Genomic DNA, 23915 nt, shown 5'->3' on the forward strand with positions numbered 1-23915 from the left:
CAAAAAGCTCATTGCTCTATCTGCGTCAGTCGCTTAGTCGTCTGTCAGGTCATCCTCAGCCATCCGTCATCCTCCGTGACAGCAGCGTGCCTTAAAGTAGGGCTGGAATGACTTCTTCAAGACATCGAATCCATCGGTAAGGGATGGCGGAGGGGAGGGGGGGTGGGGTGAAGAAGGGGTCTTTGGGTGGGGTGGGGCACGCCCCTGTGGATGGTGTCGTGATGTGGAGGGGTGGGGGTGGGGGTAGGGGGGGCCGGCAGGTTGGGGATATAAACGAGGGTCAGCGCTGACCCTTGGCCAATAGCCACTGCAGCTTCTTCACCCGATCTCTCTCAGCCCTGTCCAGCTTTCTGCGGTTCTCTCTACAGCTTTCAGGTCAGTTGGACTCTTCATCCTCCCTCTTCTTCTTCTTCTTCTTCTTCTTCCGTCTCCATCATCAGTATCCTCTTCCTCCTCCTCCTCCTCCTCATCTTGTTCTTCTTCCGCCACTTGTTTTTGTTCTGGTTCTTGTTCTTCTCCTTCTTGTTTCTCCTCACCTTCTTCTCCTTCGCCATCTTTTCTGTTCCTTCTTCTTCTTCTTCATTATTATCCTCTTCCTCCTCCTTCTCCTCATCTTCTTCTTCTTCGTCCGTTTCTTTTTGTTCTAGTTCTTGTTCTCCTTGGTCTTCTTCATCATCTTCTACTACTATGTCATCTTTTCTTTTCCTTCTTTTTTCCTCTATTCAGTGTACGTATAATCTGTGTCTGTCTGTCCGTCTGTCTCATCTACTCACGCAAGTGTTGCTGATCAGGTAAAAAGACACAGAAAATCTGGATTTGTTTATTCCTGTCCGGTAAAGTAACGTTGATATTATTGCTTGCAGTCGGAACTGTCTTGCTTTCACTAAATGCCAGCTGGCTTATCGGTTGAACAGTCTTGAAAAACGGCAACAGAAAACAAACATCCAGTACTGTCGGCCTCAAAAGTGAATGTGAGCAAAACGAAAACAATGCGTTGTAGAAAAGCAGAAATGCAGAATGGACGGGGAACCATTAACAGAGATCTACGCTTTGACACACACACACACACACACACACACACACACACACACACACACACACACACACACACACACGACCGTCAGACCCGGGAGAACCTGACGAACAGTTCTTCTGTGTGGCGCCCAAACAACTCATTGCAGAGTTAAGGGAGAAGAAGAAGAAGAAGAAACAGAAAAGTGGTCTTGTTTGTGACACAATGGTAACTGAAACTTTTAACAGCTAGCTACACACACCTAGGGTTATGTTGTCCACCAAATTTTCGTTCGTTTCCGCACTAGAAAAAAAAAAGGACGAAGAGACCCGAAGACAGGGCAGCTGAGATTCTTCTTCTTCGTTCAGGGGCTGCAACTCCCACGTTCACTCGTATGTACATGAGTGGGCTTTCACGTGTATGACCATTTTTACCCCGCCATGTAGGCAGCCATACTCCGTTTTCGTGGGTGTGCATGCTAGGTGTGTTCTTGTTCCCATAACCCACCGAATGCTGACATGGATTACAGGATCTTTAACGTGCATATTTGATCTTCTGCTTGCATATACACACGAAGGGGGTTCAGGCACATGTACGTTTGATTTGAATTTGTAAAGATTTCATAACTTTAGCACTGACATGCTGCCTGTTTCAACAGACAACACCAGAATGTCCCCTCACTCTCTCCTCATGGAATTCCGAAATCTCTGGCACCGACTTATGTGTGTATTGTTGTTGTTGTTGTAGATAGCCCTTACTCCCTGCACATGGAAATTCCGAAGTTATGTGTGTGTTGATGATGATGTGGTTGTTGTTGTTGTTGCAGATAGTACTGGAGTATCACTCACCTTGCTCACCATGAACTCCAAAACTCTGGTTGTGTTGGTCGTCTGCAGCATGCTGGTCACCAGCTCGCTGGCCCAGTTCTCCGCCATGGGAGGGGGGATGAGCAGTGAGTGGATGTTTGTCAGCTAGTTACGTCCCCTGTCTTCTTGATGAACACGTGCAAAATGGCCTTGGCTGTGCTGTGCTGTTGGTGTGTTGACCTTGTCTGTGTTGTGTTGTACCGTGTTGTGCTGTGCTGTGTTGTCCTTGTCTGTGTTGTGTTGTACCGTGTTGTGCTGTGCTGTGTTGTCCTTGTCTGTGTTGTGTTGTACCGTGTTGTGCTGTGCTGTGTTGTCCTTGTCTGTGTTGTGTTGTACCGTGTTGTGCTGTGCTGTGTTGGCCTTGTCTGTGTTGTGTTGTACCGTGTTGTGCTGTGCTGTGTTGTCCTTGTCTGTGTTGTGTTGTACCGTGTTGTGCTGTGCTGTGTTGGCCTTGTCTGTGTTGTGTTGTATCGTGTTGTGTTGTGCTGTGTTGGCCTTGTCTGTGTTGTGTTGTACCGTGTTGTGTTGTGCTGTGTTGTCCTTGTCTGTGTTGTGTTGTACCGTGTTGTGCTGTGCTGTGTTGGCCTTGTCTGTGTTGTGTTGTATCGTGTTGTGTTGTGCTGTGTTGGCCTTGTCTGTGTTGTGTTGTACCGTGTTGTGCTGTGCTGTGTTGTCCTTGTCTGTGTTGTGTTGTACCGTGTTGTGCTGTGCTGTGTTGTGTTGTCCTTGTCTGTGTTGTGTTGTACCGTGTTGTGCTGTGCTGTGCTGTGTTGTCCTTGTCTGTGTTGTGTTGTACCGTGTTGTGCTGTGCTGTGTTGTCCTTGTCTGTGTTGTGTTGTACCGTGTTGTGCTGTGCTGTGTTGTCCTTGTCTGTGTTGTGTTGTACCGTGTTGTGCTGTGCTGTGTTGTCCTTGTCTGTGTTGTGTTGTACCGTGTTGTGCTGTGCTGTGTTGTCCTTGTCTGTGTTGTGTTGTACCGTGTTGTGCTGTGCGGTGTTGTCCTTGTCTGTGTTGTATTGTACCGTGTTGTGCTGTGCTATGTTGTCCTTGTCTGTGTTGTGTTGTACCGTGTTGTGCTGTGCTGTGTTGTCCTTGTCTGTGTTGTGTTGTACCGTGTTGTGCTGTGCTGTGTTGTCCTTGTCTGTGTTGTGTTGTACCGTGTTGTGCTGTGCTGTGTTGTCTTTGTCTGTGTTGTGTACTATGCTATGCTGTGCTGTGTTGGCCTTGTCTGTATTGTGTTGTACCGTGTTGTGCTGTGCTGTGCTGTGTTGGCCTTGTCTGTGTAGTACCGTGTTGTGCTGTGCTGTGCTGTGTTGGCCTTGTCTGTGTTGTGCTATGCTGTGCTGACCTTGACGTCTTCTGTTGTGTTGTCCTTGACTTGTTGTGTTGTCCTTGTCTGTTCTGTGTTGTGTTGTGTTGTGCTGTCCTTGACTTGTTGTGTTGTGTTATAATGCCCTTGAGTCGTGTGGTGTGGTGTGATGTGGTGTGGTGTGGTGTGGTTTACTGTGGTGTGGTGTGGTGTGGTTTACTGTGGTGTGGTGTTGTATCCTGTCCTGTCCTATAATATCCTACCCCATCACATCCTGTTTTTAATCAGGTATTGTTTTAGCAATGTGAGGCGTTGTATCTCTCCAGTCACCTTCTCTCTCTTTCTGTCTCTCTTTCTCCCTCCTTCCCCGCCTTCTCTTTTTCCCTGTACATATATAATGCTTTGCAAAGCAGTGCTCAGCTAAAAACTTGAAAGGATAGACATAGACAGTGTTTCGCTAAGGAATTAAAACTGTAACACAATCATTTCTTTGTTAGGAACCCAAAGACCATACACGGTGTTTTGCCAAGGACTAAAAGACCAGACACAAACAGTGCTTTGTTAAGGACTCAAAGACATGGCACAAACAATGCTTTGTTAAGGACTCAAAGACATAGCACAAACAATGCTTTGTTAAGGACTCAAAGACCTGACACATACAGTGCTTTGTTAAGGACTCAAAGACCTGACACATACAGTGCTTTGTTAAGGACTCAAAGACCTGATACATGCAGTGTTTTGTTAAGGACTCAAACAGCTGACACAAACAGTGCTTTGTAAAGGACTCAAACAGCTGACACAAACAGTGCTTTGTTAAGGACTCAAACAGCTGACACAAACAGTGCTTTGTTAAGGACTCAAACAGCTGACAGAAACAGTGCTTTGTAAAGGACTCAAACAGTGCTTTGTTAAGGACTCAAACAGCTGACACAAACAAGGACTCAAAGACCTGACATAAACAGTGCTTTGTAAAGGACTCAAACATCTGACACAATGCTTTGTAAAGGACTCAAAGAGCTGACACAAACAGTGCTTTGTTAAGGACTCAAAGACCTGACACAAACAGTGCTTTATTAAGGACTCAAAGAGCTGACACAAACAGTGCTTTGTTAAGGACTCAAAGACCTGACACAAACAGTGCTTTATTAAGGACTCAAAGAGCTGACACAAACAGTGCTTTGTTAAGGACTCAAAGACCTGACACACACAATGCTTTGTGAAGGACTCAAAGACCTGACACAAACAATGCTTTGTTAAGGACTAAAAAAACAAATATTTCTAATTATACTGATCTTTACACAAGCGCCTCTACTTCGGTTCTGTTCTGTTCTCACACAAACGCTGCCTTTGCTGTCCTATTCTATTCCACTCTACTCTTCACAAGCGCCTTTATTTCCGTTCCGTTCTGTAGTATGATTCTGGTCTATTCTCACACAATGCCTGCTGCGCTCCCTTGTGCAGGTATGTTGCCCTACTTCTTGATGGGCAACGGCGGAGGGGACAACATGGGCATGCTGATGTTGATGCTCGTTCTGGGAGGAGGCAACCCCGCTATGCTGCAAAACTTACTGCCCTTTTTAATGTTGGGAGGCGGTAGCGACCGCCTGATGCGTATGGCACCGTTCATGATGACCATGGGAAACGGCATGATGAGTGGAGGGTCCTCCGCGGGCAGCTCCATGGGCGGCAGCATGGGGAGCGGCTTGGGCGGCTTGACCGGACCCGTGTAAAAAAAACCCAACCCAACGTCTCTGGGAAGCGCATGGCATCAGAGAAGGTCCCCATACCGACGAACACGGCGAACCTTCTTCACCCAGCTAGGAGGGGGTGCCTGGGGGACTCCCGACTGGTGGTGGTGGTGGGGGGGGGGAGGATGTAGGGGGGCTGTGTTCGCTTAAATGATCCTGGACAATGCCTTGCAGCAGCAGTAGCAGCAGCGTTGCAGTGCGTGTGCGTGTGTGTGTGTATGTTCGTTTTTTTTTTTTTGTTGTTGTTTTGTTGTTGTTGTTGTTGTTGTCTACCTCACTCGACTCGATCGTCCTCCCCCCCTCTACACCCCCATTTTCTGCCTCCTCCCTCCCCCCTATCTCCCCCCTTCTTCCCACCACCCCGGTTCTCTTCACACATCCCTTGCCGACGCTCTTCTTTATAGTTTTTTTTTGTTTTTTTTTTTGTTTCTTCTTCTTCTTCTTCTCTCCTGCATTGGGTGCAGACTGCAACCAGACGGTTGTCATTAAAAGAAAAAAGGCCGAAGACATGTGTGTGTGTGTGTGTGTGTGTGTGTGTGTGTGTGTGTGTGTGTGTGTTTGTCTCCTCATGTACATGCGCATTTACCAACAGAAAAGCCATTCCATGTAAAACATATTCACTTGCGCTAAGCAATGTAAAACCCAACGTTTAAAACATGCATTTAAACACTAAAATGAAAAACGTACATGCATGACCCTTTTCAGGCAGCCGACCAAACACTCAAGCACAATTTATGTTCTCTGTCTGTCTGTCTGTCTGTCTGTCTGTCTGTCTCTCTCTCACATAATCATCATAGACTCTGTGTGTGTGTGTGTGTGTGTGTGTGTGTGTGTGTGTGTGTGTGTGTGTGTGTGTGTGTGTGTGTGTGTGTGTGTGTGTGTGTGTGTGTGTGTGTGTGTGTGTGTGTGTGTGTGTGTTTGTCTCCTCATGTACATGCGCATTTACCAACAGAAAAGCCATTTCAGTTTTGTTCCTTTTTTTTTTAAGAGAGAGAAAGAAGCACATGAGACACAGAGAACAACGGCATTTATCCGAGTACGTATACTCACAATGACAGTTCATGTCTCACTTCCCGCTGTCTTAAGAATAGTAATGATGATAATTTCATTCATAAAGCGCCTTTCCATGTAAAACATGTTCACTTGCGCTAAGCAATGTAAAAACCAACGTTTAAAACATGCATTTAAACACTAAAATGAAAAACGTACATGCATGACCCTTTTCAGGCAGCCGACCAAACACTCAAACACAATTTATGTTCTCTGTCTGTCTGTCTGTCTGTCTGTCTCTCTCTCACATAATCATCATAGACTTTACACGATCTTTATGCATGTCACATCAAAACACCCAAATAATGCAATATCACATCACAATACTTAAGAATCCTATCACAACACTTAAAATTACTCTCGATATATCAATACACAAAAATACTGAAAATCCACTTTCAGCTCTTAAAGCCAGTGGCATACAACCAATAAAACTGCATTATAAAGTGCAAAATGTAAAAGTAGTCATACCCCTCCCCCCCAACCCCCCAACACATCACCATACACAGAAAAAAAAAGAAACAAACACTCATTCAGTTCGTACACATCATGCGAGGTGAAGTTGAAACAGGTGCGTCTTTGAATTCTGTTTAGAAGTTGAAAGTCACTGAGTTTTATGAGGGACAGAGGTAGAGAGTTCCAGACAATGTGGTCAAAGACAGAGAAAGACTTTTTTGCCAAAGGTCTCAAGGGAGAACAGAGCGCTGACAGCAGAGAGGTGTCAAATGAGCGCAGCGACCGTGAATTATGGTTCTGATGGAGAAGATCTGAAAACATACGGTGGCATATTGTTATGATAGAGACACCGAAAGCAGAGACAATAAATTTTGTATTGAATTCTGGATTTAACAGGAAACCAGTGAAGTGTTCTGAGCAGTGATGTTGCACTCTCATGCCTGGGTTTACGTAGTAACGAGTCGGGCTAACTGCATGATTCTAAATGCGTTGAAGTTTATTTACTAAGAGAGTGAGGTAGTGATTTTTTATTTTATTATTATTATTTTATTTCTCAAGGCCTGACTAAGCCCGTTGGGTTACGCTGCTGGTCAGGCATCTACTTGGCAGATGTGGTGTAGCGTATATGGATTTGTCCGAACGCAGTGACGCCTCCTTGAGCTACTGAAACTGAAACTGAAACTGTAGCAGGCCTTTATATCCCCAAGAAAGGAGAGTTGACATGCTGACATCGGCCTGCCGAACACAATGAGAGACGTTTACCATGACGAGTCAAATTTGCATACGTCTTCAGTTCATTTTTGTGTCGCCTTGAATGCATGAAACTGTCCAGAGTACTAGTTTCTGCTCTCGGTAATAGGAAAAGTCAAGACACCAACGGAGGCTGTATCCATTCTCAGAGGACAGTACAAGTGGTTTGGACATGTGCTTCGGAAATCAACCATTAATATTTCTTCTTCTTCTTCTTTGTTTGTTAGTTTTCTAATGTGTGTGTGTGTGTGTGTGTGTGTGTGTGTGTGTGTGTGTGCGTGCGTGCGTGCGTGCGTGCGTGCGTGCGTGTGTGTGTGTGTGTGTGTGTGCGTGCGTGTGTGTGTGTGTGAGTACGTACGTACATGATAATGTACCAATTGTTCTTTTCATTGCTTTGTTACTTTTAATAGACTATTTCAGTTACTATTCTTATTCGTCGTTCTTATTATTTTATTTTATTTCATTTTATTTCTTTATTTCTATGTTTTGTGTCGTTCTTTATCTTTATGTTTTGTGTCGTTCAATGGGCGTTCAATTATAAAAAGGCCTTTACTGCGCCTAATTCTTTACCCATTAAAGATTCAATCAATCAATCTTCTTCTTCACCTCCTCCTCTTCCTCCTCCAACCCCTCTTCTTCTTCTTCTTCTTCTCCCATAACCATGTGAAGAGTCGTTGGGGTGGCACACATGACTGTTCATGCAGATTCCTCCAAGTCTGTCCGACTGACTAAGCGCATTGGGTTACGCTGCTGGTCAGGCATCTGCTTGTGTGGTGTAGCGTATATGGATTTGTCCGAACGCAGTGACGCCTCCTTGAGCTACTGAAACTGATACTGTCCGACCTGTGTGTCACTGCCAGGGCCTCCTCGTCACTACTACCCCGCACCTAAAGTCCACAAGGACAACAGAAGAGAAACGGGCCGAGTAACACAAGAGCAAGGAAAGACTGAACATATACACACAGACACAGACACAGACACACACAGACACACACAGACACACACACACACACACACACACACACACACACACACACACACACACACACACAGAGAAAGAAATAGAGAGAGAGAAAGGGGATGGGGGGAACCCACGCCCTTAAAATGGCAAACCTCTGTTCAAGAATAATAATAAATCCACTTTCATCGTAAAAACAAATACTAGAAAAAATTCTAATATATATGGCGCTGCACTGTGACTACGCACTCTCTCTAAGGAGAACAGCCCGAATTTCACACACAATACAATACAATACAATACAATACAAAACGATACAATATAATACAGTATTTCACTTTTCTTTTTTTGTGGGAGAGAGAGAGAGAGAGAGAGAGAGAGAGAGAGAGAGAGGTTCAGGGGGACCAGGACAGAGAAGGAAAACATAGAAGAAGAAGAAGAAGAAGGAGACAGTGACGCTGTTAAAGAAATGAGAGTGTCAACAAGAAGCCGCTTTCCCGCCAGTCACCGACGTCACGAGTGCACGTGACAACAGTGGTAAGACGCTTGTCACGCAACTTCCCCCTCCCCCTCCCCCAACCCCCCACCCAGCACCTCTCCCAGCACCCCGCCCTCGCTACTCTCCAGACCCTCCTCACCCCCATCCACCCCCCTCCCCCTCCCCCAACCCCCCTCCCCCAACACCTCTCCCAGCACCCCGCCCTCGCTACTCTCCAGACCCTCCTCACCCCCATCCACCCCCTCCCCCTCCCCCAACCCCCGTCCCCCAGCACCTCTCCCAGCACCCCGCCCTCGCTACTCTCCAGACCCTCCTCACCCCCATCCACCCCCCTCCCCCTCCCCCAACCCCCGTCCCCCAGCACCTCTCCCAGCACCCCGCCCTCGCTACTCTCCAGACCCTCCTCACCCCCATCCACCCCCCTCCCCCTCCCCCAACCCCCGTCCCCCAGCACCTCTCCCAGCACCCCGCCCTCGCTATCCAGACCCTCCTCACCCCCATCCACCCCCCTCCCCCTCCCCCAGCCCCCCACCCAGCACCTCTCCCAGCACCCCGCCCTCGCTACTCTCCAGACCCTCCTCACCCCCATCCACCCCCCCCCCACGCCCCCTTTACCCACACTACCACACCCCTTCTTCTCTATTTCCACATGGCTTCAGATTTTCCCTCTCTCACCCCTTCCCTCCCTCCTCCGACCCTTCCCCAATCCCCTATCCTGCACACCTCCACTCCCCTCTCCCCAACTCTTCCAACCCCCACACCCCTCCCCTCACTCTCCATTCACATTGTTTTGAAAGGCTGGTCGGCATGTTCATGGTCCGTACTCTGGTTGTTAAGTATTTGTCAGTCATTACTTACAATAAATACCCAGCGCTACTCTGGAACGACGCTGGATGGGTGATAACAGAGTGTTTGTAAAAAAAAAAAAGAAAAGAAAGAAAAAAAAAAAAAAGGGGGGGGGGGGGGGGGCGAGGGGAGAGACAGGACTCAGAACTCACAAATATTTTACTGCAAGGCCACCGGCCTGTTTGCAAAGGAGGTACATACATACAATTGCGACACACAAAATACCGAAAATAAAGGAAGGAGGGACCAATGTCATGGACACAACATTTCATAACTGAAAAAGTAGACAAAGATTATTGGCTCGTGACATTTCCTTGAGTAACTTTAAGGTTTCTGAAAAATTATATAATCATGTCATTTCTTCTTCTCTCTTTTTTAAGGCGTAATAAATATACATTGCCACAGAACGAGTCATGAGCCTGTTTTCATTTTGTAAAAGTCTGTGTATTCATTTATGTTTCTGGACATTTTCACGAGGTATTTTTTAGAGGGGAGAGAGAGAGACAGAGAAAGAGAGAGAGAGAGAGAGAGAGAGAGAGAGAGAGAGAGAGAGAGAGAGAGAGAGAACAACAACATTTTTTTAAAAACATGTATGACAAACCAAACAGCCGAGCATTGTCATTAGAATGAACAAGCAAGTGTTTGTATCGTTTTTATGAGGAAGGAATAAGATAACAAAAAGAAAGAAAAGAAAGAAGAAGATAAAAAATTTGTCACGCGCGCACACACGCACATACTCTCTCTCTCTCTCTCTCTCTCTCTGTGTGTGTGTGTGTGTGTGTGTGTGTGTGTGTGTGTGTATCTCTCTCTCTATATATATATATAAGCGAAAAAAAGGTTCAGACTGACCTGTAGGTAGTAACTTGTCCTATGATGAAAGAGTTTCCCTACGTTTCGGGCCTTCTTTATTGGGAAAAAAGTAGAGAATGGAGAAGAAAAGAGAGGACAAAACCAAGACAGAGGTAAAACTAAGAACTGTGAGGAGTAATCAAAAAAAAAAAAAAAAAAAAAAAAAAGAAGAGAAAAAGGTGAGCAATATTTACAAAGGAAAAGAAGGGGGGATGGGTAAACACTGGAGGAGGGGGGGGGTTAAGGGGGGGAAAAGGAGGGGTGTGGTTCGCCAAAAGATGAAAAGGTGTAAGAATGTGTGTGCTGGTCAGTGTGTGTGTGTGTGTGTGTGTGTGTGTGTGTGTGTGTGTGTGTGTGTGTGTGTGTGTGAGGGGAGAGAAAGAAAAGGGGGGGGGAGATAGAGGGAGTGAGAGAGGGAGGGAGGGAGAGACGGAGAGAGAGTGGAGGAGAGAGAGGGGGAGGAAAGAAAAAGTAGGGGAGAGAGAGGGGAGAGAGAGAGAGAACTCAGAACTCAGAACTCAAAACGTTTTTATTCAAGGATTAAGATTTTAGGCATAGCCTATTCTTCCAATCTGTCCTCGCTAATCTACATCTATTAAGAGAGAGAGAGAGAGAGTGTGTGTGTGTGTCTGAAGGTGGATTGCAGGGGGACAGGAGCAGTGAAAAGAGAGGGGAAAAGAGAGAGAAGAGGGCCCAGGGCTACCAGGGGTCCATCACTCTGGTGTTGATGCTTGCAGGCTGGATGGTCCCCAGGCTGCTGATCACGTGGGACTCCATGTGCTTGCGGTATGCTCTGTCACTCGGGTTCTGCCATACAGCTGCCACCTTTGCCTGCGTGTAGTTGTGCAATGGGCTGTTGAAGTGTTGACCTATAGGGTCACTGTAGTTCAGCTGCATTGAGCGAAGGTGCTCTGAGAAACGCTCATTTAATGATCGGCAGGTCTCACCCACATAGAGCTTGTGGCACAGAGTGCAGGTCAAAATGTACACAATGTCCGTTGACTTGCAAGTGTAATTGGACCGAGGGATGAACTGGCCTTTAGGGCCCGCAAAGGTTGTGGCACGGGCTACATCCTGGGGGAGCGGGGTTACCCGTTTGGTGGCTGATTCTGGTCCTCACAAGCAAGTCACGGAGGTTCTCTCTCTGGAACGCTATCATGGGGGTCTGTGAAAAACCTGTCCTAGGTACGGGTCATTCTGGATGATGTGGAAGTTTCTCCGGATGATGTCACAGATGGTAAGGTTGTGAGGGTGGTAGGGGATGACTGCCACTGGTCGGTCCTCTTGTTCCTCCCTCTCGACTGGGGTGAGGGCTTCTTGTCTGGGCACCATGCGTGCCCTCTCCAAGGCTCTCTGAACTGTCTGCCTGGGATACTGCCGTTCCTCAAAGAAGGTACGCGTCCTCAGAGCCTGTTCCTCGAAGTCCGAACTGCTGCTGCAAATGCGCTTGAGTCGGAGGAACTGGGAGTACGGGATGCTGTTTTTGGTGGCTGGTGGGTGACTAGAAGTGAATAGTAGGTAGGAATGAGAGTCAGTAGGTTTGTAGAAGATGGACGTGGAGAGTGTGGGTCTGTTAGGCTCTATGGAGATGGTGAGGTCGAGGAAGTTGGCTGAAGTGGTAGAGACTTCAAAGGTGTACTGAAGGGCGGGATGGTACGTGGACATGTGGTTGAAGTGGAAGAGATCATCTCTCGAGCAGGCGGCGACTCCCAAGCAAACGTCGATGTATCACTTGAACAGGACGGGCACTGTTCCTTTATATGCACTGGGGCTTGTTGCTCAACATAGCCGACGAACAAACAGGCGTACCTTGGTCTCATTTTTGTTCCCCATGGCCACACCTCTGGTCTGCTGGTAGTGGTTTTCTCCAAAAGCAAAGGACTTCAAGGTGAGCACGAGCTCTGCCAGTCGTAGAATGGTGGGCACGTGGAGTCCGCTGCTGTTGTTCTGCAGAAAGTGTTTCAGAGCCTGCAGGCCATCTCCATGAGGGATGCTCGTGTATAGAGACACTATGTCCATTGTGAACACCAACCTTTCGGAGTTGTCCCCATCCTGGAATGAGAAACCATCGAGTAGCCGCAGTGCGTGGTTGGTGTCTTTGATGTAGGTTGGTAGTTTGGCCACAATAGGCAGGAGCATGCAGAGACTATGGGTCTGCCTGGTGTGTTGGCTTTGTGGATTGTCGGCAGGAGGTAAAAGTTAGGCTCTCTGGGTTCATTACAGACAGCATTGGTGGCCTCTGGAGGGAGGTGACCTGTGTTGATAGCAGTTTTGATGGTTTTTCGAACCAGCGTGTTGTTTGCTTTCGTCGTTGGTTTGGTGATCTGGCTGTAAGAGTGTGTCAGCTAGTTGTCTTCTGGCTTCCTGGAGGTACAGGTCTTTTCTCCACACAACGACAGCCCCTCCCTTGTCTGAAGGCTTGACCACAATGTCCGTGCGTCGGCGGAGGTCCTCCAGGGCTTTGAGTTCAAGGGGGGTCAAGTTGGAGTGCCTGAGTGGCTTGGGGCGTATCCGGGAAATCTGTTTTCGACAGACCTTGATGTAATGGTCCAGTACCGGGAATTCTCCAGCTGGAGACACATACATATAGCCTCGCAGACAAACTCATACACACATACACCTAAGCGCGACACAGACAGACATGCACAATATGTATGTATGTATGTATGTATGTATGTATGTATGTATGTATGTATGTATGTATGTATGTATGTATGTATATATGTATGTATGTATGTATGTATGTATGCCCTTTATGCTTGTCTGTAGTTTTCAATCTGTAATAATTTTATCCAATACCGAATGGAACTGACAGCTGCATTCATACATATTGGACAACGATGAGTTTCACCATGTACTAAATTTTAGGTGTTCTTGAATCTGTTTCCAGAAACGTTTTAATAGCAAACAGATGGACAGAATCCCAGTGAATTCTGGCCGGTTTATCCAACCGCCATGATTTCGACCCATACTGTATAACAGGTGGTACTTGTGAATACAAAAGCAGTTCTAAAGAAATGATTTAAACTAGATGTAACTTTTACATAATATATAACAAGGCACTCCTAGGCATTAGAACACTACCATATACTCACCTTTCCCTTGCACCCAAGTATCCACCTTTGCGAAATTGTGTTATTGCATTTTTACCCAAGTTAACTTTTAATTGAAGTCTTGAAGCAGCTACATCATGAGTTATTTAATTTAGCCTGTCAGCCCACAATTTTCTTCTTGAAACAAAACTATATCGCCAGCCAACAAAAGAATGGATGATTCAGATACATCAGATATCAAAGTAAATCCATGTCTCCTATTATCAATATCGCGTATGAAGACAGAGAATAATACCGGGTCACACACTTCACCTTGTTTTACTCCAATAGAACAGGTATCATAATCTAACAAGTTTTCACCACAGCTTACCCTACATCTGATATTGTCGTACATACTTTTAATGCAGCTGTGTAATTTATATTTGACACAATTAGTGATTAGAATGGGCCACTATCTATTTCTATCTACGGAATCAAAAGCCTTATCGAAATCAATACAATCATCGTATAGTTTAAGTTTGCAATAAGCTGTTTCTGTAGTAGCTGTAATATAATGAACGTATGATCCACGGTTGATGTTCGCCAACGAGGTCATTTTCCTTGATCCATCCTTGTAATGTATTAATCATAATTTAGTTGAAAGGTTTTCTGCTCACAGAGAGAGAGTTCCAGCCATTAAAGCCTGACTGTCATAACGGGATGTGTATGCAGGTGTTTCATCAGAGTGCATAAAACTCACAAAGTAACATACTCTCAATACTACCACTGTTACACTCCAACGCTCACACAAACAAACACACACTCAGACACACTTAAAATACATACATGTAAAAAGGAGCATAATTGTAATTTGCATGCCATAGATTTTGTAAAAATTGTAAAATAAAGTTTTGGATAGAAAAGGTAAAAGGGGTAAAAGTTGAAGCGTGCTGTCTGCAAGAAAACAGAATTCAATATTCAAGATTTCTATTTAATTTCACTCCTTCTTGGACATGGAGAATAAAAACAAATGAAAAAAAGAACCTAACAAACATGAAAAAACCAACAAAACACACACACACACACACACACACACACACACACACACACACACACAACTAATTGATAAACTGTCAGACAACATTCACGTGTTCATGCATGCGAAGAGGTGTTGATTTGCGAGGAAAATGCACCTGGGCCAAGCAGAGCTTTTGAACAGTAATCAGCAGCAATGGAGTTAGACAGCGGACACCGAGGAATCAGGTGGTGTTCTGACTGAAATAGGAAAAGGAAATCCGTTTTGATCAATCAAATTAATCAACTGTTTCTGTTTTAGGTGAGCGGGTTTGTGTGTGTGTGTTGTGTTGTGTGTGTGTGTGTGTGTGTGTGTGTGTGTGTGTGTGTTAATTCATAATCAGAAATTGTTGTTTATTGTCTACTTATAAAGTCTTTCAATTTCATTCATGAATAAGCAAAGGTTTACCCGTTAAGTCGGGTTTTCAATTCATGGATGAGTAAAAGAGATTTGTCTGCTAGCGAAACTTAACGATGAACGTCTGATTCATAATTGTTTAATGGGAGCCACAACCGACGCTGTTTCAGAAATCTCACCCAGAGCACAACTCATTAGTCTCCCGAGACTGAAGGATGCCTATGAGAAGTTACTGGAAAATGAGTAATACCATCGTATATCAATGGAAAGTTGTAACTAATGAATAAAGGTGGTTCAATGAATCAGCTATTTCTGTCTGGGGTCATATGTGTCACACTCAGTACAGAGTCACATTCAAAGAATGCTATAATATTTCAAAGGCTTCTGAATTTTATGAAAAATGTAATGATACACCTACCTCTAACATCTTATGATTTGCGAATGTAGTGCCGTAAAGCCGGACTGAACGTGCATTTGTTGTGTATTCAAAGTTTTTAGTCTTTCAAAAAAAACATTGGTCATCTTTACAAATTTGAAATCGAAAGTGTACGTTTTCTCGACTTTGGAGGCACCAGCCTGCAGCAGGTATAACATAAACTGGGGAATCTTACTGCAGATAACAACCATAGGACATTCCATAAAGAAATGTAATTCGTCTCCAGTCATAGACATATTATAAACTTTGGGCATACTCTTTCGTGCGGTGTGTTAGGATAACCTCCAGTTTCAATCGGCAATTTGTAAATGCCTTAACGAAATTCCAGAAGTGCATGAACATAGATATCTGGTAAACTAGAGACAGAGGCCTTCTTTTCTGCCTCGACACTCGTTTTGAATTTTTGAAAATAAAACAAAGATATACAGCAACAATCTACCTCATTTCGTCAAGTCATAACAAGATGATTAATTACTATCGCCGGATATGACTACAGGTAGCTTTAACATTTGAACAAATTTGCTCCCAACCCGCTCCCCCAAGTCCACTTTGTGTCTTTGTGAAGTAACTTGTTGATAAGCCATGCTATCAAAACAGATCTTTGTCATGTAAATTCTTCAAAGTGTGATCAACGCTGAATGATTATTTTCTGGCTGAGGAATGGTTGAATTAATCCAAAAGTGAATCATGTGCACAAAAACTAAAATGGGTAGTGGACATCTTCCTATTTTGCCATAAACGAAGCAATTCAAAGTGTTATATTTCAATTAAAAAAAAGGAAAAAAAAGAAAAAAGAAAAAAGAAAACAGCAATAAAAACAACAACACACCTTTAATGTATCAACTAGATTTCCGTTTTCTCAGATTTCACACCCACACAACAAAAATGGTTCAACATCTTATCAAATGCATTCAATGTTTGATGAACAAAACGTCACGATCCAAACACTTAGAGGAAGTGGTTCGTATTAGAACGACAGGGGAGAGGGGGTTGGGGGGGGGGGGGGGGGGGGGGCAGATGGGGGCTGGAAAGAGTGAAGAGTATTAGTGACTGGAGGATACCAACCCATCATGAAAAACTGAAAAAAACAGAGGGCTTTGTGTTTGTGAAGGGTGGGAGGGGGGCAGTTTGGACTGTAACAACGTCTTCTTACAGAAATGCTGACGAACACGCCACGCATAACTCTGCCCTCACAAAAAACAACAATGCACAAGTGAAGTCACGGTCGTCACGCCTTACCATTTTGACAAGAGAGATGAAGGGGGTTGTGTGTGTGTGAGAGAGAGAGAGAGAGAGAGAGAGAGAATCCCCAAGACTGAACTCCGTAAGTTCTGTGTTCCCTCAATAAAGGCCCTCCTATCCTCTTTTCCTCCCCTCCATCCCCCGTCACCACCCACTTAGCTCCCCCCCTCCCCCCCACATCCCCCCAAAACACATGTAGACAGAGTCACGACTGTTGTGTCATCCCAAGGAACGCCTACTGAAGCAAAAAATGTCCACGTCTGGTTTGTATAAAAGTGGTGGATCATGGACCACAGATTGTCAGTTAACTCTGCCAGTTCCATCTCATCGTACCCTTCCTTGATCACTGCAGCGCTGATACCTGCTGTTTTCTTCAGGTTGTTTTTTGTGAAGGTGAGTGTCTTGGTGTCGTTCATGTTTTCTGGTGGTGTGTTTGACTTGTGTCGATGGGAACTTAAGTTCCTTGTAGGCGTTGTTTTTTTGTTTTTGTGTGTGTGAATGAATCTCTCTCTCTCTCTCTCTCTCTCTCTCTCTCTCTCTCTCTCTCTCTCTCTCTCTCTCTCTCTTTATTGATGTTAAATTATGTGTCCGTGGATGAACATTTTCTATGCTTGTCTTGACTTTGTTTATGTGGGCGAATATTTTCTTTGATGGATTTATGTTTACTTTTTGTTGGAAGAATTTTTTTTTAAAACTTCGTGGTAAATGATCAAGCTGCATAGAATTGCCTGGTCATGAACCTTTCAATATCAGAGTGACTTTTTAGATTTGCATGATGTCAGACACAACCATTTTCTTGCTAGCTCCTTAAATATTTTTCCTGCTGCGTCACATCTCGTTCCCGGAAGAAGTAAATAATGTTCATGGACTTTAATTTTTACGTTCATTGGAGGTAAACATTGTTTAGAATTGATTCATGTAGATTTTTGTCATTTTCAGCACGTCAAGGGGCTTCAGAATTGTTTAGTATTATATTGTGGTGTCTTACTTTTGACGTGTTTTCATTCACGATATGATCCTGTGCTGTCCGCTGGACCATAATTGAATTTTTCATGATCTTACGTTCTGCTTCATGTGTGATTAGTATATTTGTGTCCACCTTCACTGGGAAGTGTGTGTGGAAAGATATCATGGATAAGGTGGAGAATGCAGAAACAGACTGAATCGCGAGACTGAGACTGACACTGAGTCAGAGCAACCGAAGCCATGGTTGTGATGTAGCTGACGAGAATCGCCGTTACTAATGGGGACTGAACATTTAACTGCACAGATCTGATGTCAAAGTAATTGATACTCAATTCAGAGCTGATTGCCATGTCATTAACTGTGTCAAAATGCTTCTACCCTCATTGCCCGAGTAAAAGCGTCAGAATGTAGCACGTGGATCAACAGTGGCGCAGTGGGTTATTGGTTGGTTAATCAATGCCAAATCGATGGTAACGTGACAAAGGAGAAGGAAATAGATAGCAATTAATGGAATAAAAGTTCAGTCGAGACATCGAACGCAAAACGAGCATTCCGAACTTGAGCGGGAAAACCGTCAGGCAGGTTAGCTCCGGATTAAATAATCACATCACTTCTGCTCCTCCTTTTGCTCTCTGTGTCTCTGTCTCTTTCTTCTCTCCCCCCCAGCTCCCCCATCCCTGCCCCCTCAGTCCCTCCCTCTTTTTCCCTCTCCCTCATCATGCGGTGATGCAACAACATTGCTCTTATTCATATTGTTTTTAAGCTTCCGTCTAAGAGAGAAACTTCTTTAATTTGAGCGAAAGAGTTCACATATACGTCATGTCTAGACGTGACGTAGAGTAATGCTTCTGCCCTCATTGCCCGAGTAAAAGCGTCAGAATGTAGCACATGGACCAACAGTGCCGCAGTGGGTTATTGGTTGGTTAATCAATGCCAGTTTCTCCAATTTGGAGAGAAACTCTGGCTTCAAACCGTCTGTTAAAAACGCAGATTGGTGTCGAAAGCCGATCCATGCGACACTTTAGACGGTGTAAGCAAACGAAACAAACCATGCACGCGCACACACACACACACACACACACATATATATATATATATATATATATATATTATATATATATATATATATATATATATATATATATATATATATATATATATGTACGATTAGAGTCCTGTATAACTGTTTGTGTAAATCGGTCCCTCACCTTTACGAGTATTGTCTTGTGTTCAGCTTTAGCGAATCTCTCTCTCTCTCTTTGTTTTTTTGGTTGGTTTATTGTTTTTTTCTATTTATGTAAGTTCTGTTTCTGACTGTGATGTTTACCCTTGTGATGTTGTAACTCTCTCTATCAGGCGATGTTCCGTTTCTGAGGAACAGTTTTATATGCGTAATAGTCTTTGTATCCACACTGATTTTTTCCCTTACAAAAATCTCACATAATTTCTACTTTTTGCTTTTATTCGTTTCCTCAATGGTACATAATTCTCTTTCGAATGTTTTTTTTTACCCTGATGTCATGTTTGTTTAATTTCTTTAGTGGATGGATTCTTTTTCATTGGTCGTTTGATACTTATTATTATTATTATTATTATTACTATTATTATTTTTGTTAAAGGGTGATTATTTCGTCTTGGTGACATTACGGATGTAGTATTTCTGAGGATGAGTTATGTCTCTTGATGTTATGTTATATATCATTTACAAGGTTGATGGATAAGGTCGATGCACTTTGGGGTTGAAGAGTTCTTTCTTGACTTGGGTTTCGTTGTTTCTACTTGGATGAGTCTTTCTGCAGATTGTGTTTATCCCCGACTCTCTCTCTCTCTGTGTCTCTCTCTGTCTCTGTCTCCGTCTCGCTGTGTGTCCCTCTTTGCAATTTGTTTTACATGTGTATACACATATATATGAGTGTATGTATGATGTGCAGTTCGTTTTCATGTGTATGTATTGTGTTGATATGATATATGATTGTATGTATGATATATACATGCATTTCTGATCAGAGAGAAAGAGGGCAGCAGCTCTCAGCATTTTGTCTAGAATTCCGTCTTATTGTCTGAACGTCAATTCGGTCTAACGTTTTATATATGCAAAAGAAATCTTCAAAAGAAATTGTCTGGTCCCTTTGATGCAGAAGAGACTGCATGGCTTTCATTCGTTGAATCCCAGAGAAATATTGCCCCTTTCTCTTTGCTTTGTCTGAGAAATAGGCAATCTGTATAAATCGTATCTCACTGACCGATTTCAATCTATTTCACTTTAAGTCTCAATCTATTAAATTTCAACACTGAGCTCCACAAGGATCTGTTTTTTTTTTTGGCCCCGTTCTTTCCACACTATATAATGCTCACCTTGCTTTAAATATCAGTCACCACAACCCCAGTCATTTTCTTATGCAGGTGATGCTCAACTTAAGAAAAGCAACATCCCTAACAAAGCTGCCCACACGTGCTAGAAAAATCCAACTACTTCCTGAACATTCAGAACTGAATGACTCGGTGTAAACCATAATGGGATGCTGACAAAACTGAATATAGCTCACGGGAACCAAACAAAAACAATATTCTATCAGTATTCACATTGCAAATATTCTTACCCTTCTTTCCAGCTTCGTCAAGAACCTCGGTGTTGTCCATGGCAACAAAGTGTCCATGCAAAGCTGTTAGTCTTGCTGCTGTCAATTACGGAACATCAGTTCTATTCGGATATACTGACGCATAATCTGATGCATAATCTTAACTCGTGACTTTCCTTATTTTTTCGTTCGCATCGCAACTGTGACTCTCTATTATCTGGTTTGCCTGTTTCATCCGTTCAATCCCCTCAGCGCATAACAAAACCCTGCCACCCTCAGAAAGAAAGGATCTGAGTACATCAAACCTCTCTTTACATCACTTCCACTAAATTCTTGCCTCCTACAGAATAAAGTACAAGATCTTCACTCAGTGTTATGTATGTATAAACAAATCTGCTCCTTCCTACATATAAAAAATATTTGTCTCCAAAATCGGTTTTTAATTTTTGCGATATGCTCAAAGGAGACAGCAAAAAGTGATTTTAGCTTTAAGTAAGTAAGTTGATTAGATTTGCAAATGCTGTTCATGTACACTTCTGAGGTTAAAGGACATTTGTGTTTTCTGAACTTTTATGTGACATTGTTCTGTATTTAGCAATGTTTGTTCTTAGCATGAAATCATTAATTTGTAGTGATCCTTTATACTCCAATAGGAGTGAAAGGATAATTAAAACTTGAAACTTGACTACCTTAACATCTACACTCCATCTCGCTCTCGACAATCAGCTTCACGACCCACCATTCTCCTGCATTCCCAGATTCAATCACTCCACTTTCACTTGGAACAATCTCCCTCTTCCGCTTTGTCAAATCTCTGCACTCAGCTCTTTCAGGTCTGGCTTTGAAACCTACCTCTTTCCAAAATAAACTCTCTCTGCCCCCTCCCTCCACCCCCTTTTCTATTCATAGTCACCATAGTCTTGTATCCATATATATGTGTTTTTTGTATGTTTTGTTTTGTTTTGTTTATCTCTTTGTTTCAGTTATGCGTGTGTGTGAAAATTGTTCTCCTGGATTTTGCCATGTCATGTTAATTCATGTGTATATCTCATGCACGCAGCGTATAAGACGGTTCTGAACGGATCGGTTTAAGAATAATAATAATAATAATAATATAATAATAATAATAATATTTATATAGCGCTGAATCTTGTTCCTAGGAACACCCAACCTACTCTTTCTCCCACCTCTCCTTGTCCCTTGATGACGCCTAGCAGTACGCTTGGCTTTAATCGATATGAACTGAATTGCATGAAAGTCATTCACTTACCAGTTATGAGTTATGTCACCCACCCATTTCAATCCGTTCACTCCACCCTCCCCTACCCCCTACCCCTCCTTCTTTGTTGTTGCAGGCCAGGGCCAGACTCCAAGAACTGCAAGATGATCGGTGGCGGTGACGGCATGATGGGGATGTTGATGATGATGATGATGATGGGCGGAGGCGGCATGGGCGGCGGCATGATGCGGATGCTGCTTCCCATGCTCATGGCTGGCGGAGGAGACGGCATCGGGAGGATGCTGATGCCGATGATGATGATGGGAGGCATGGGGGGCATGGGAGGCATGGGGGGCATGGGGGGTATGGGGGGAATGGGGGGAATGGGCGGCGGGGGTCTTGGTCTTGGAGGAGGTCTTGGCGGAGGTGGCGCCATGGAAGGTGGCATGGGGATGGGAGGCACCGGACTGGCCATCTGAGGACGTCGTGGACTTGGATGAATGCTTGCTGGCTGCATCGTGTATCCTGTGTGGCCCTTCCTCCTCCTTGATGTCCAAGAACTCTTCAGCAAATCCCGGCCATTGCTGACCTTCAGATCCCACTCCCTCCTCACCCCTTCCCACCTCTCGTTCTCCCCCCCCCCCCCCCCTCCGGCCCCCTACTTCCCTTCTCTCGAGGCAGCAACGGCTTCTGAGTGCTGTGTGACTGGACTGGTGCTGGGATGGCGGAAACAGAATCTGATTCATTAAAATGGTTGGAAAACGGGTGTTGGGCTTCTTTACGTCGGTATGATACGTGTTTGTGTGCGTACGTGCGTGGGAGCGTGCGTGCGTGCGTGCTTGCTTGCGTGCGTGCGTTCGTGTGTGTGTATGCGTGTGTGTGTGTATGGGAGCGAGCGCATGTGAGCACGTGTGTACGTGTGTGCGTGTGTGTGTGTATGTGTGTGTGTGTGTGTGTGCGCGCGTGCGCGCGCGTGAGTGCGAGCGCATGTATGCATGTGAGTGTGTGTGTGCGTGCGTGTGAGCATTTTGCGTGCATATGTGTGTTTGTATAAGTTTCTTTGTTCATAAATTTGCGTGGATGTCTACGTACGCGGGTTTGTGAAAATGCATACATGCAAATACCATTGCGTAAAGTATAATTCACAGTATATACACAAAAGTGTTGGTGTGGTGGCTGTTGGAAAAAAAAAGTCTGCATTTGAATTGGTCCCTGGTTCGCTCAGAAAATAAGTAACTATACCTGTGACCAGTTTTCTTCTGTTATCACTGGCACAGCTTGTGAGCATGTGAACGTCTTTTACCCGTGTTCTCTCCCCCCACCATTGTTGTCTTATTTATTTATTTATTTATTTATGTTTTATCATTATCATTTTATTAGTATTACTAATATTATTACTACTACCTTTTTCTATATTATAATTATTATTTATTTATTTATTTATTTATTTATTTATTTATTTATGCAAGCTTATCTATTATTTATTCCCCCGTTTTGTTTTGTTTGTTGTTTGTTTGTTGTTGTTGTTTTTTTTTTGTGTTCTCAAGCCCTGACTAAGCGCGTTGGGTTACGCTGCTGGTCAGGCATCTGCTTGGCAGATGTGGTGTAGCGTATATGGTTTTGTCCGAACGCAGTGACGCCTCCTTGAGCTACTGAAACTGAAACTGATCTCCCCCCCCCCCCCCGCCTCTCTCTCTCTCTCTCCTGCTCCTCCTCCTTCATCCTAATTCTACTCATTCTCTCCCATCCTTCCCCCTCCTTCTTCTTCTCATTTTCTTCTGCCTGCCAAAACTCCAGGCCATCAGTTACGAACCCGATTAAATCAACTCCTTGCACAATGTTGCATGGTTAGCGAAGAAATACAACAACGCATGGTCAGATAGTAGGATCGTTAACTTCACTTGGTGAACAAGATTCAGCATTGCACGCTCAGTGACTGCTAAAGCCGTCTTGGTGGCTGAGTGTTTTCTGGCAACTTCAACCCTCACTCGGAGAAAACAAGTTTACAGGGAATCAGAATTTTACTCGTGTGTAAGCTATTTAATGTATTTTGAGTTGTTGTTTTTGTGTGTGTGTGTGTTCATAGCTGAAGTTGTTCCCCGGCATCTCCTTATATTTATTTTATCTTATTTAGTTATTTATTTCATCAATGAATGAATGTCAACTCAATCATCCCCGCGGTGTTAGTGTGAGCTTTAAAAACATGATGTTGATGCATAATCGTTCCCCAAGGGTGTTGAAAAAAATAAAGAAATGGGATCAAATAAAGCAGCGAGGGAAGTAAGTGTTTACACCAGTAAAATCTGCACACACTTGACACTGTACGAGAGCACAGCCACATTGCATACAACCAGAACCCCTGATAGTTAACTGGTACAATGCACACACACACACACACACACACACACACACACACACACACACACACACACACAGAGAGAGAGAGAGAGAGAGAGAGTGTGTGTTTACGAAATATGACACATTATACAATAACCACTCACATCATCACCGCTTATTGAACTGGTGGAATGACTCTCACATTCGGCACCAAAGACAAAAAAAACAAAAAAACAAAAAAAAGGACAGTTATTGATATATTATAGTAACAACTGATAAGTTTTCGGTCTATCTGAACACCATATAGATTGTATGCTATTCATGGATGAG

The 23915-nt window shown here is 44.0% G+C and overlaps 2 protein-coding genes across 2 annotated transcripts; both read left to right on the forward strand.

Moving 5' to 3' along the window:
• The first annotated feature begins 308 nt into the window (after positions 1-308).
• Positions 309-5352, forward strand: LOC143279503 (uncharacterized). The gene is made up of 3 exons (XM_076583552.1): positions 309-375; positions 1839-1964; positions 4648-5352. The coding sequence occupies exons 2-3, from the start codon at positions 1871-1873 to the stop codon at positions 4914-4916; spliced, it is 363 nt and encodes a 120-aa protein (XP_076439667.1). The 5' UTR covers positions 309-375; positions 1839-1870; the 3' UTR covers positions 4917-5352.
• Positions 5353-16737: 11385 nt separating this feature from the next.
• On the forward strand, positions 16738-22014 carry LOC143279504 (uncharacterized). Its single transcript, XM_076583553.1, has 2 exons — positions 16738-16877; positions 21385-22014. The coding sequence occupies exon 2, from the start codon at positions 21413-21415 to the stop codon at positions 21725-21727; it is 315 nt and encodes a 104-aa protein (XP_076439668.1). The 5' UTR covers positions 16738-16877; positions 21385-21412; the 3' UTR covers positions 21728-22014.
• Positions 22015-23915: the final 1901 nt, after the last annotated feature.

The sequence above is a fragment of the Babylonia areolata genome, chromosome 2 (genome assembly GCF_041734735.1).
Source record: "Babylonia areolata isolate BAREFJ2019XMU chromosome 2, ASM4173473v1, whole genome shotgun sequence".
NCBI lineage: Eukaryota > Metazoa > Mollusca > Gastropoda > Neogastropoda > Buccinidae > Babylonia > Babylonia areolata.

Excerpts from the sequence above, each read along its gene's own strand:
- LOC143279503 (XM_076583552.1), top strand. The coding sequence starts at position 1,871 with ATGAACTCCAAAACTCTGGTTGTGTTGGTCGTCTGCAGCATGCTGGTC. Across the intron at positions 1,965-4,647 it reads CATGGGAGGGGGGATGAGCA|GTATGTTGCCCTACTTCTTG; the intron begins GTGAGTGGATGT and ends TCCCTTGTGCAG.
- LOC143279504 (XM_076583553.1), top strand. The coding sequence starts at position 21,413 with ATGATCGGTGGCGGTGACGGCATGATGGGGATGTTGATGATGATGATG.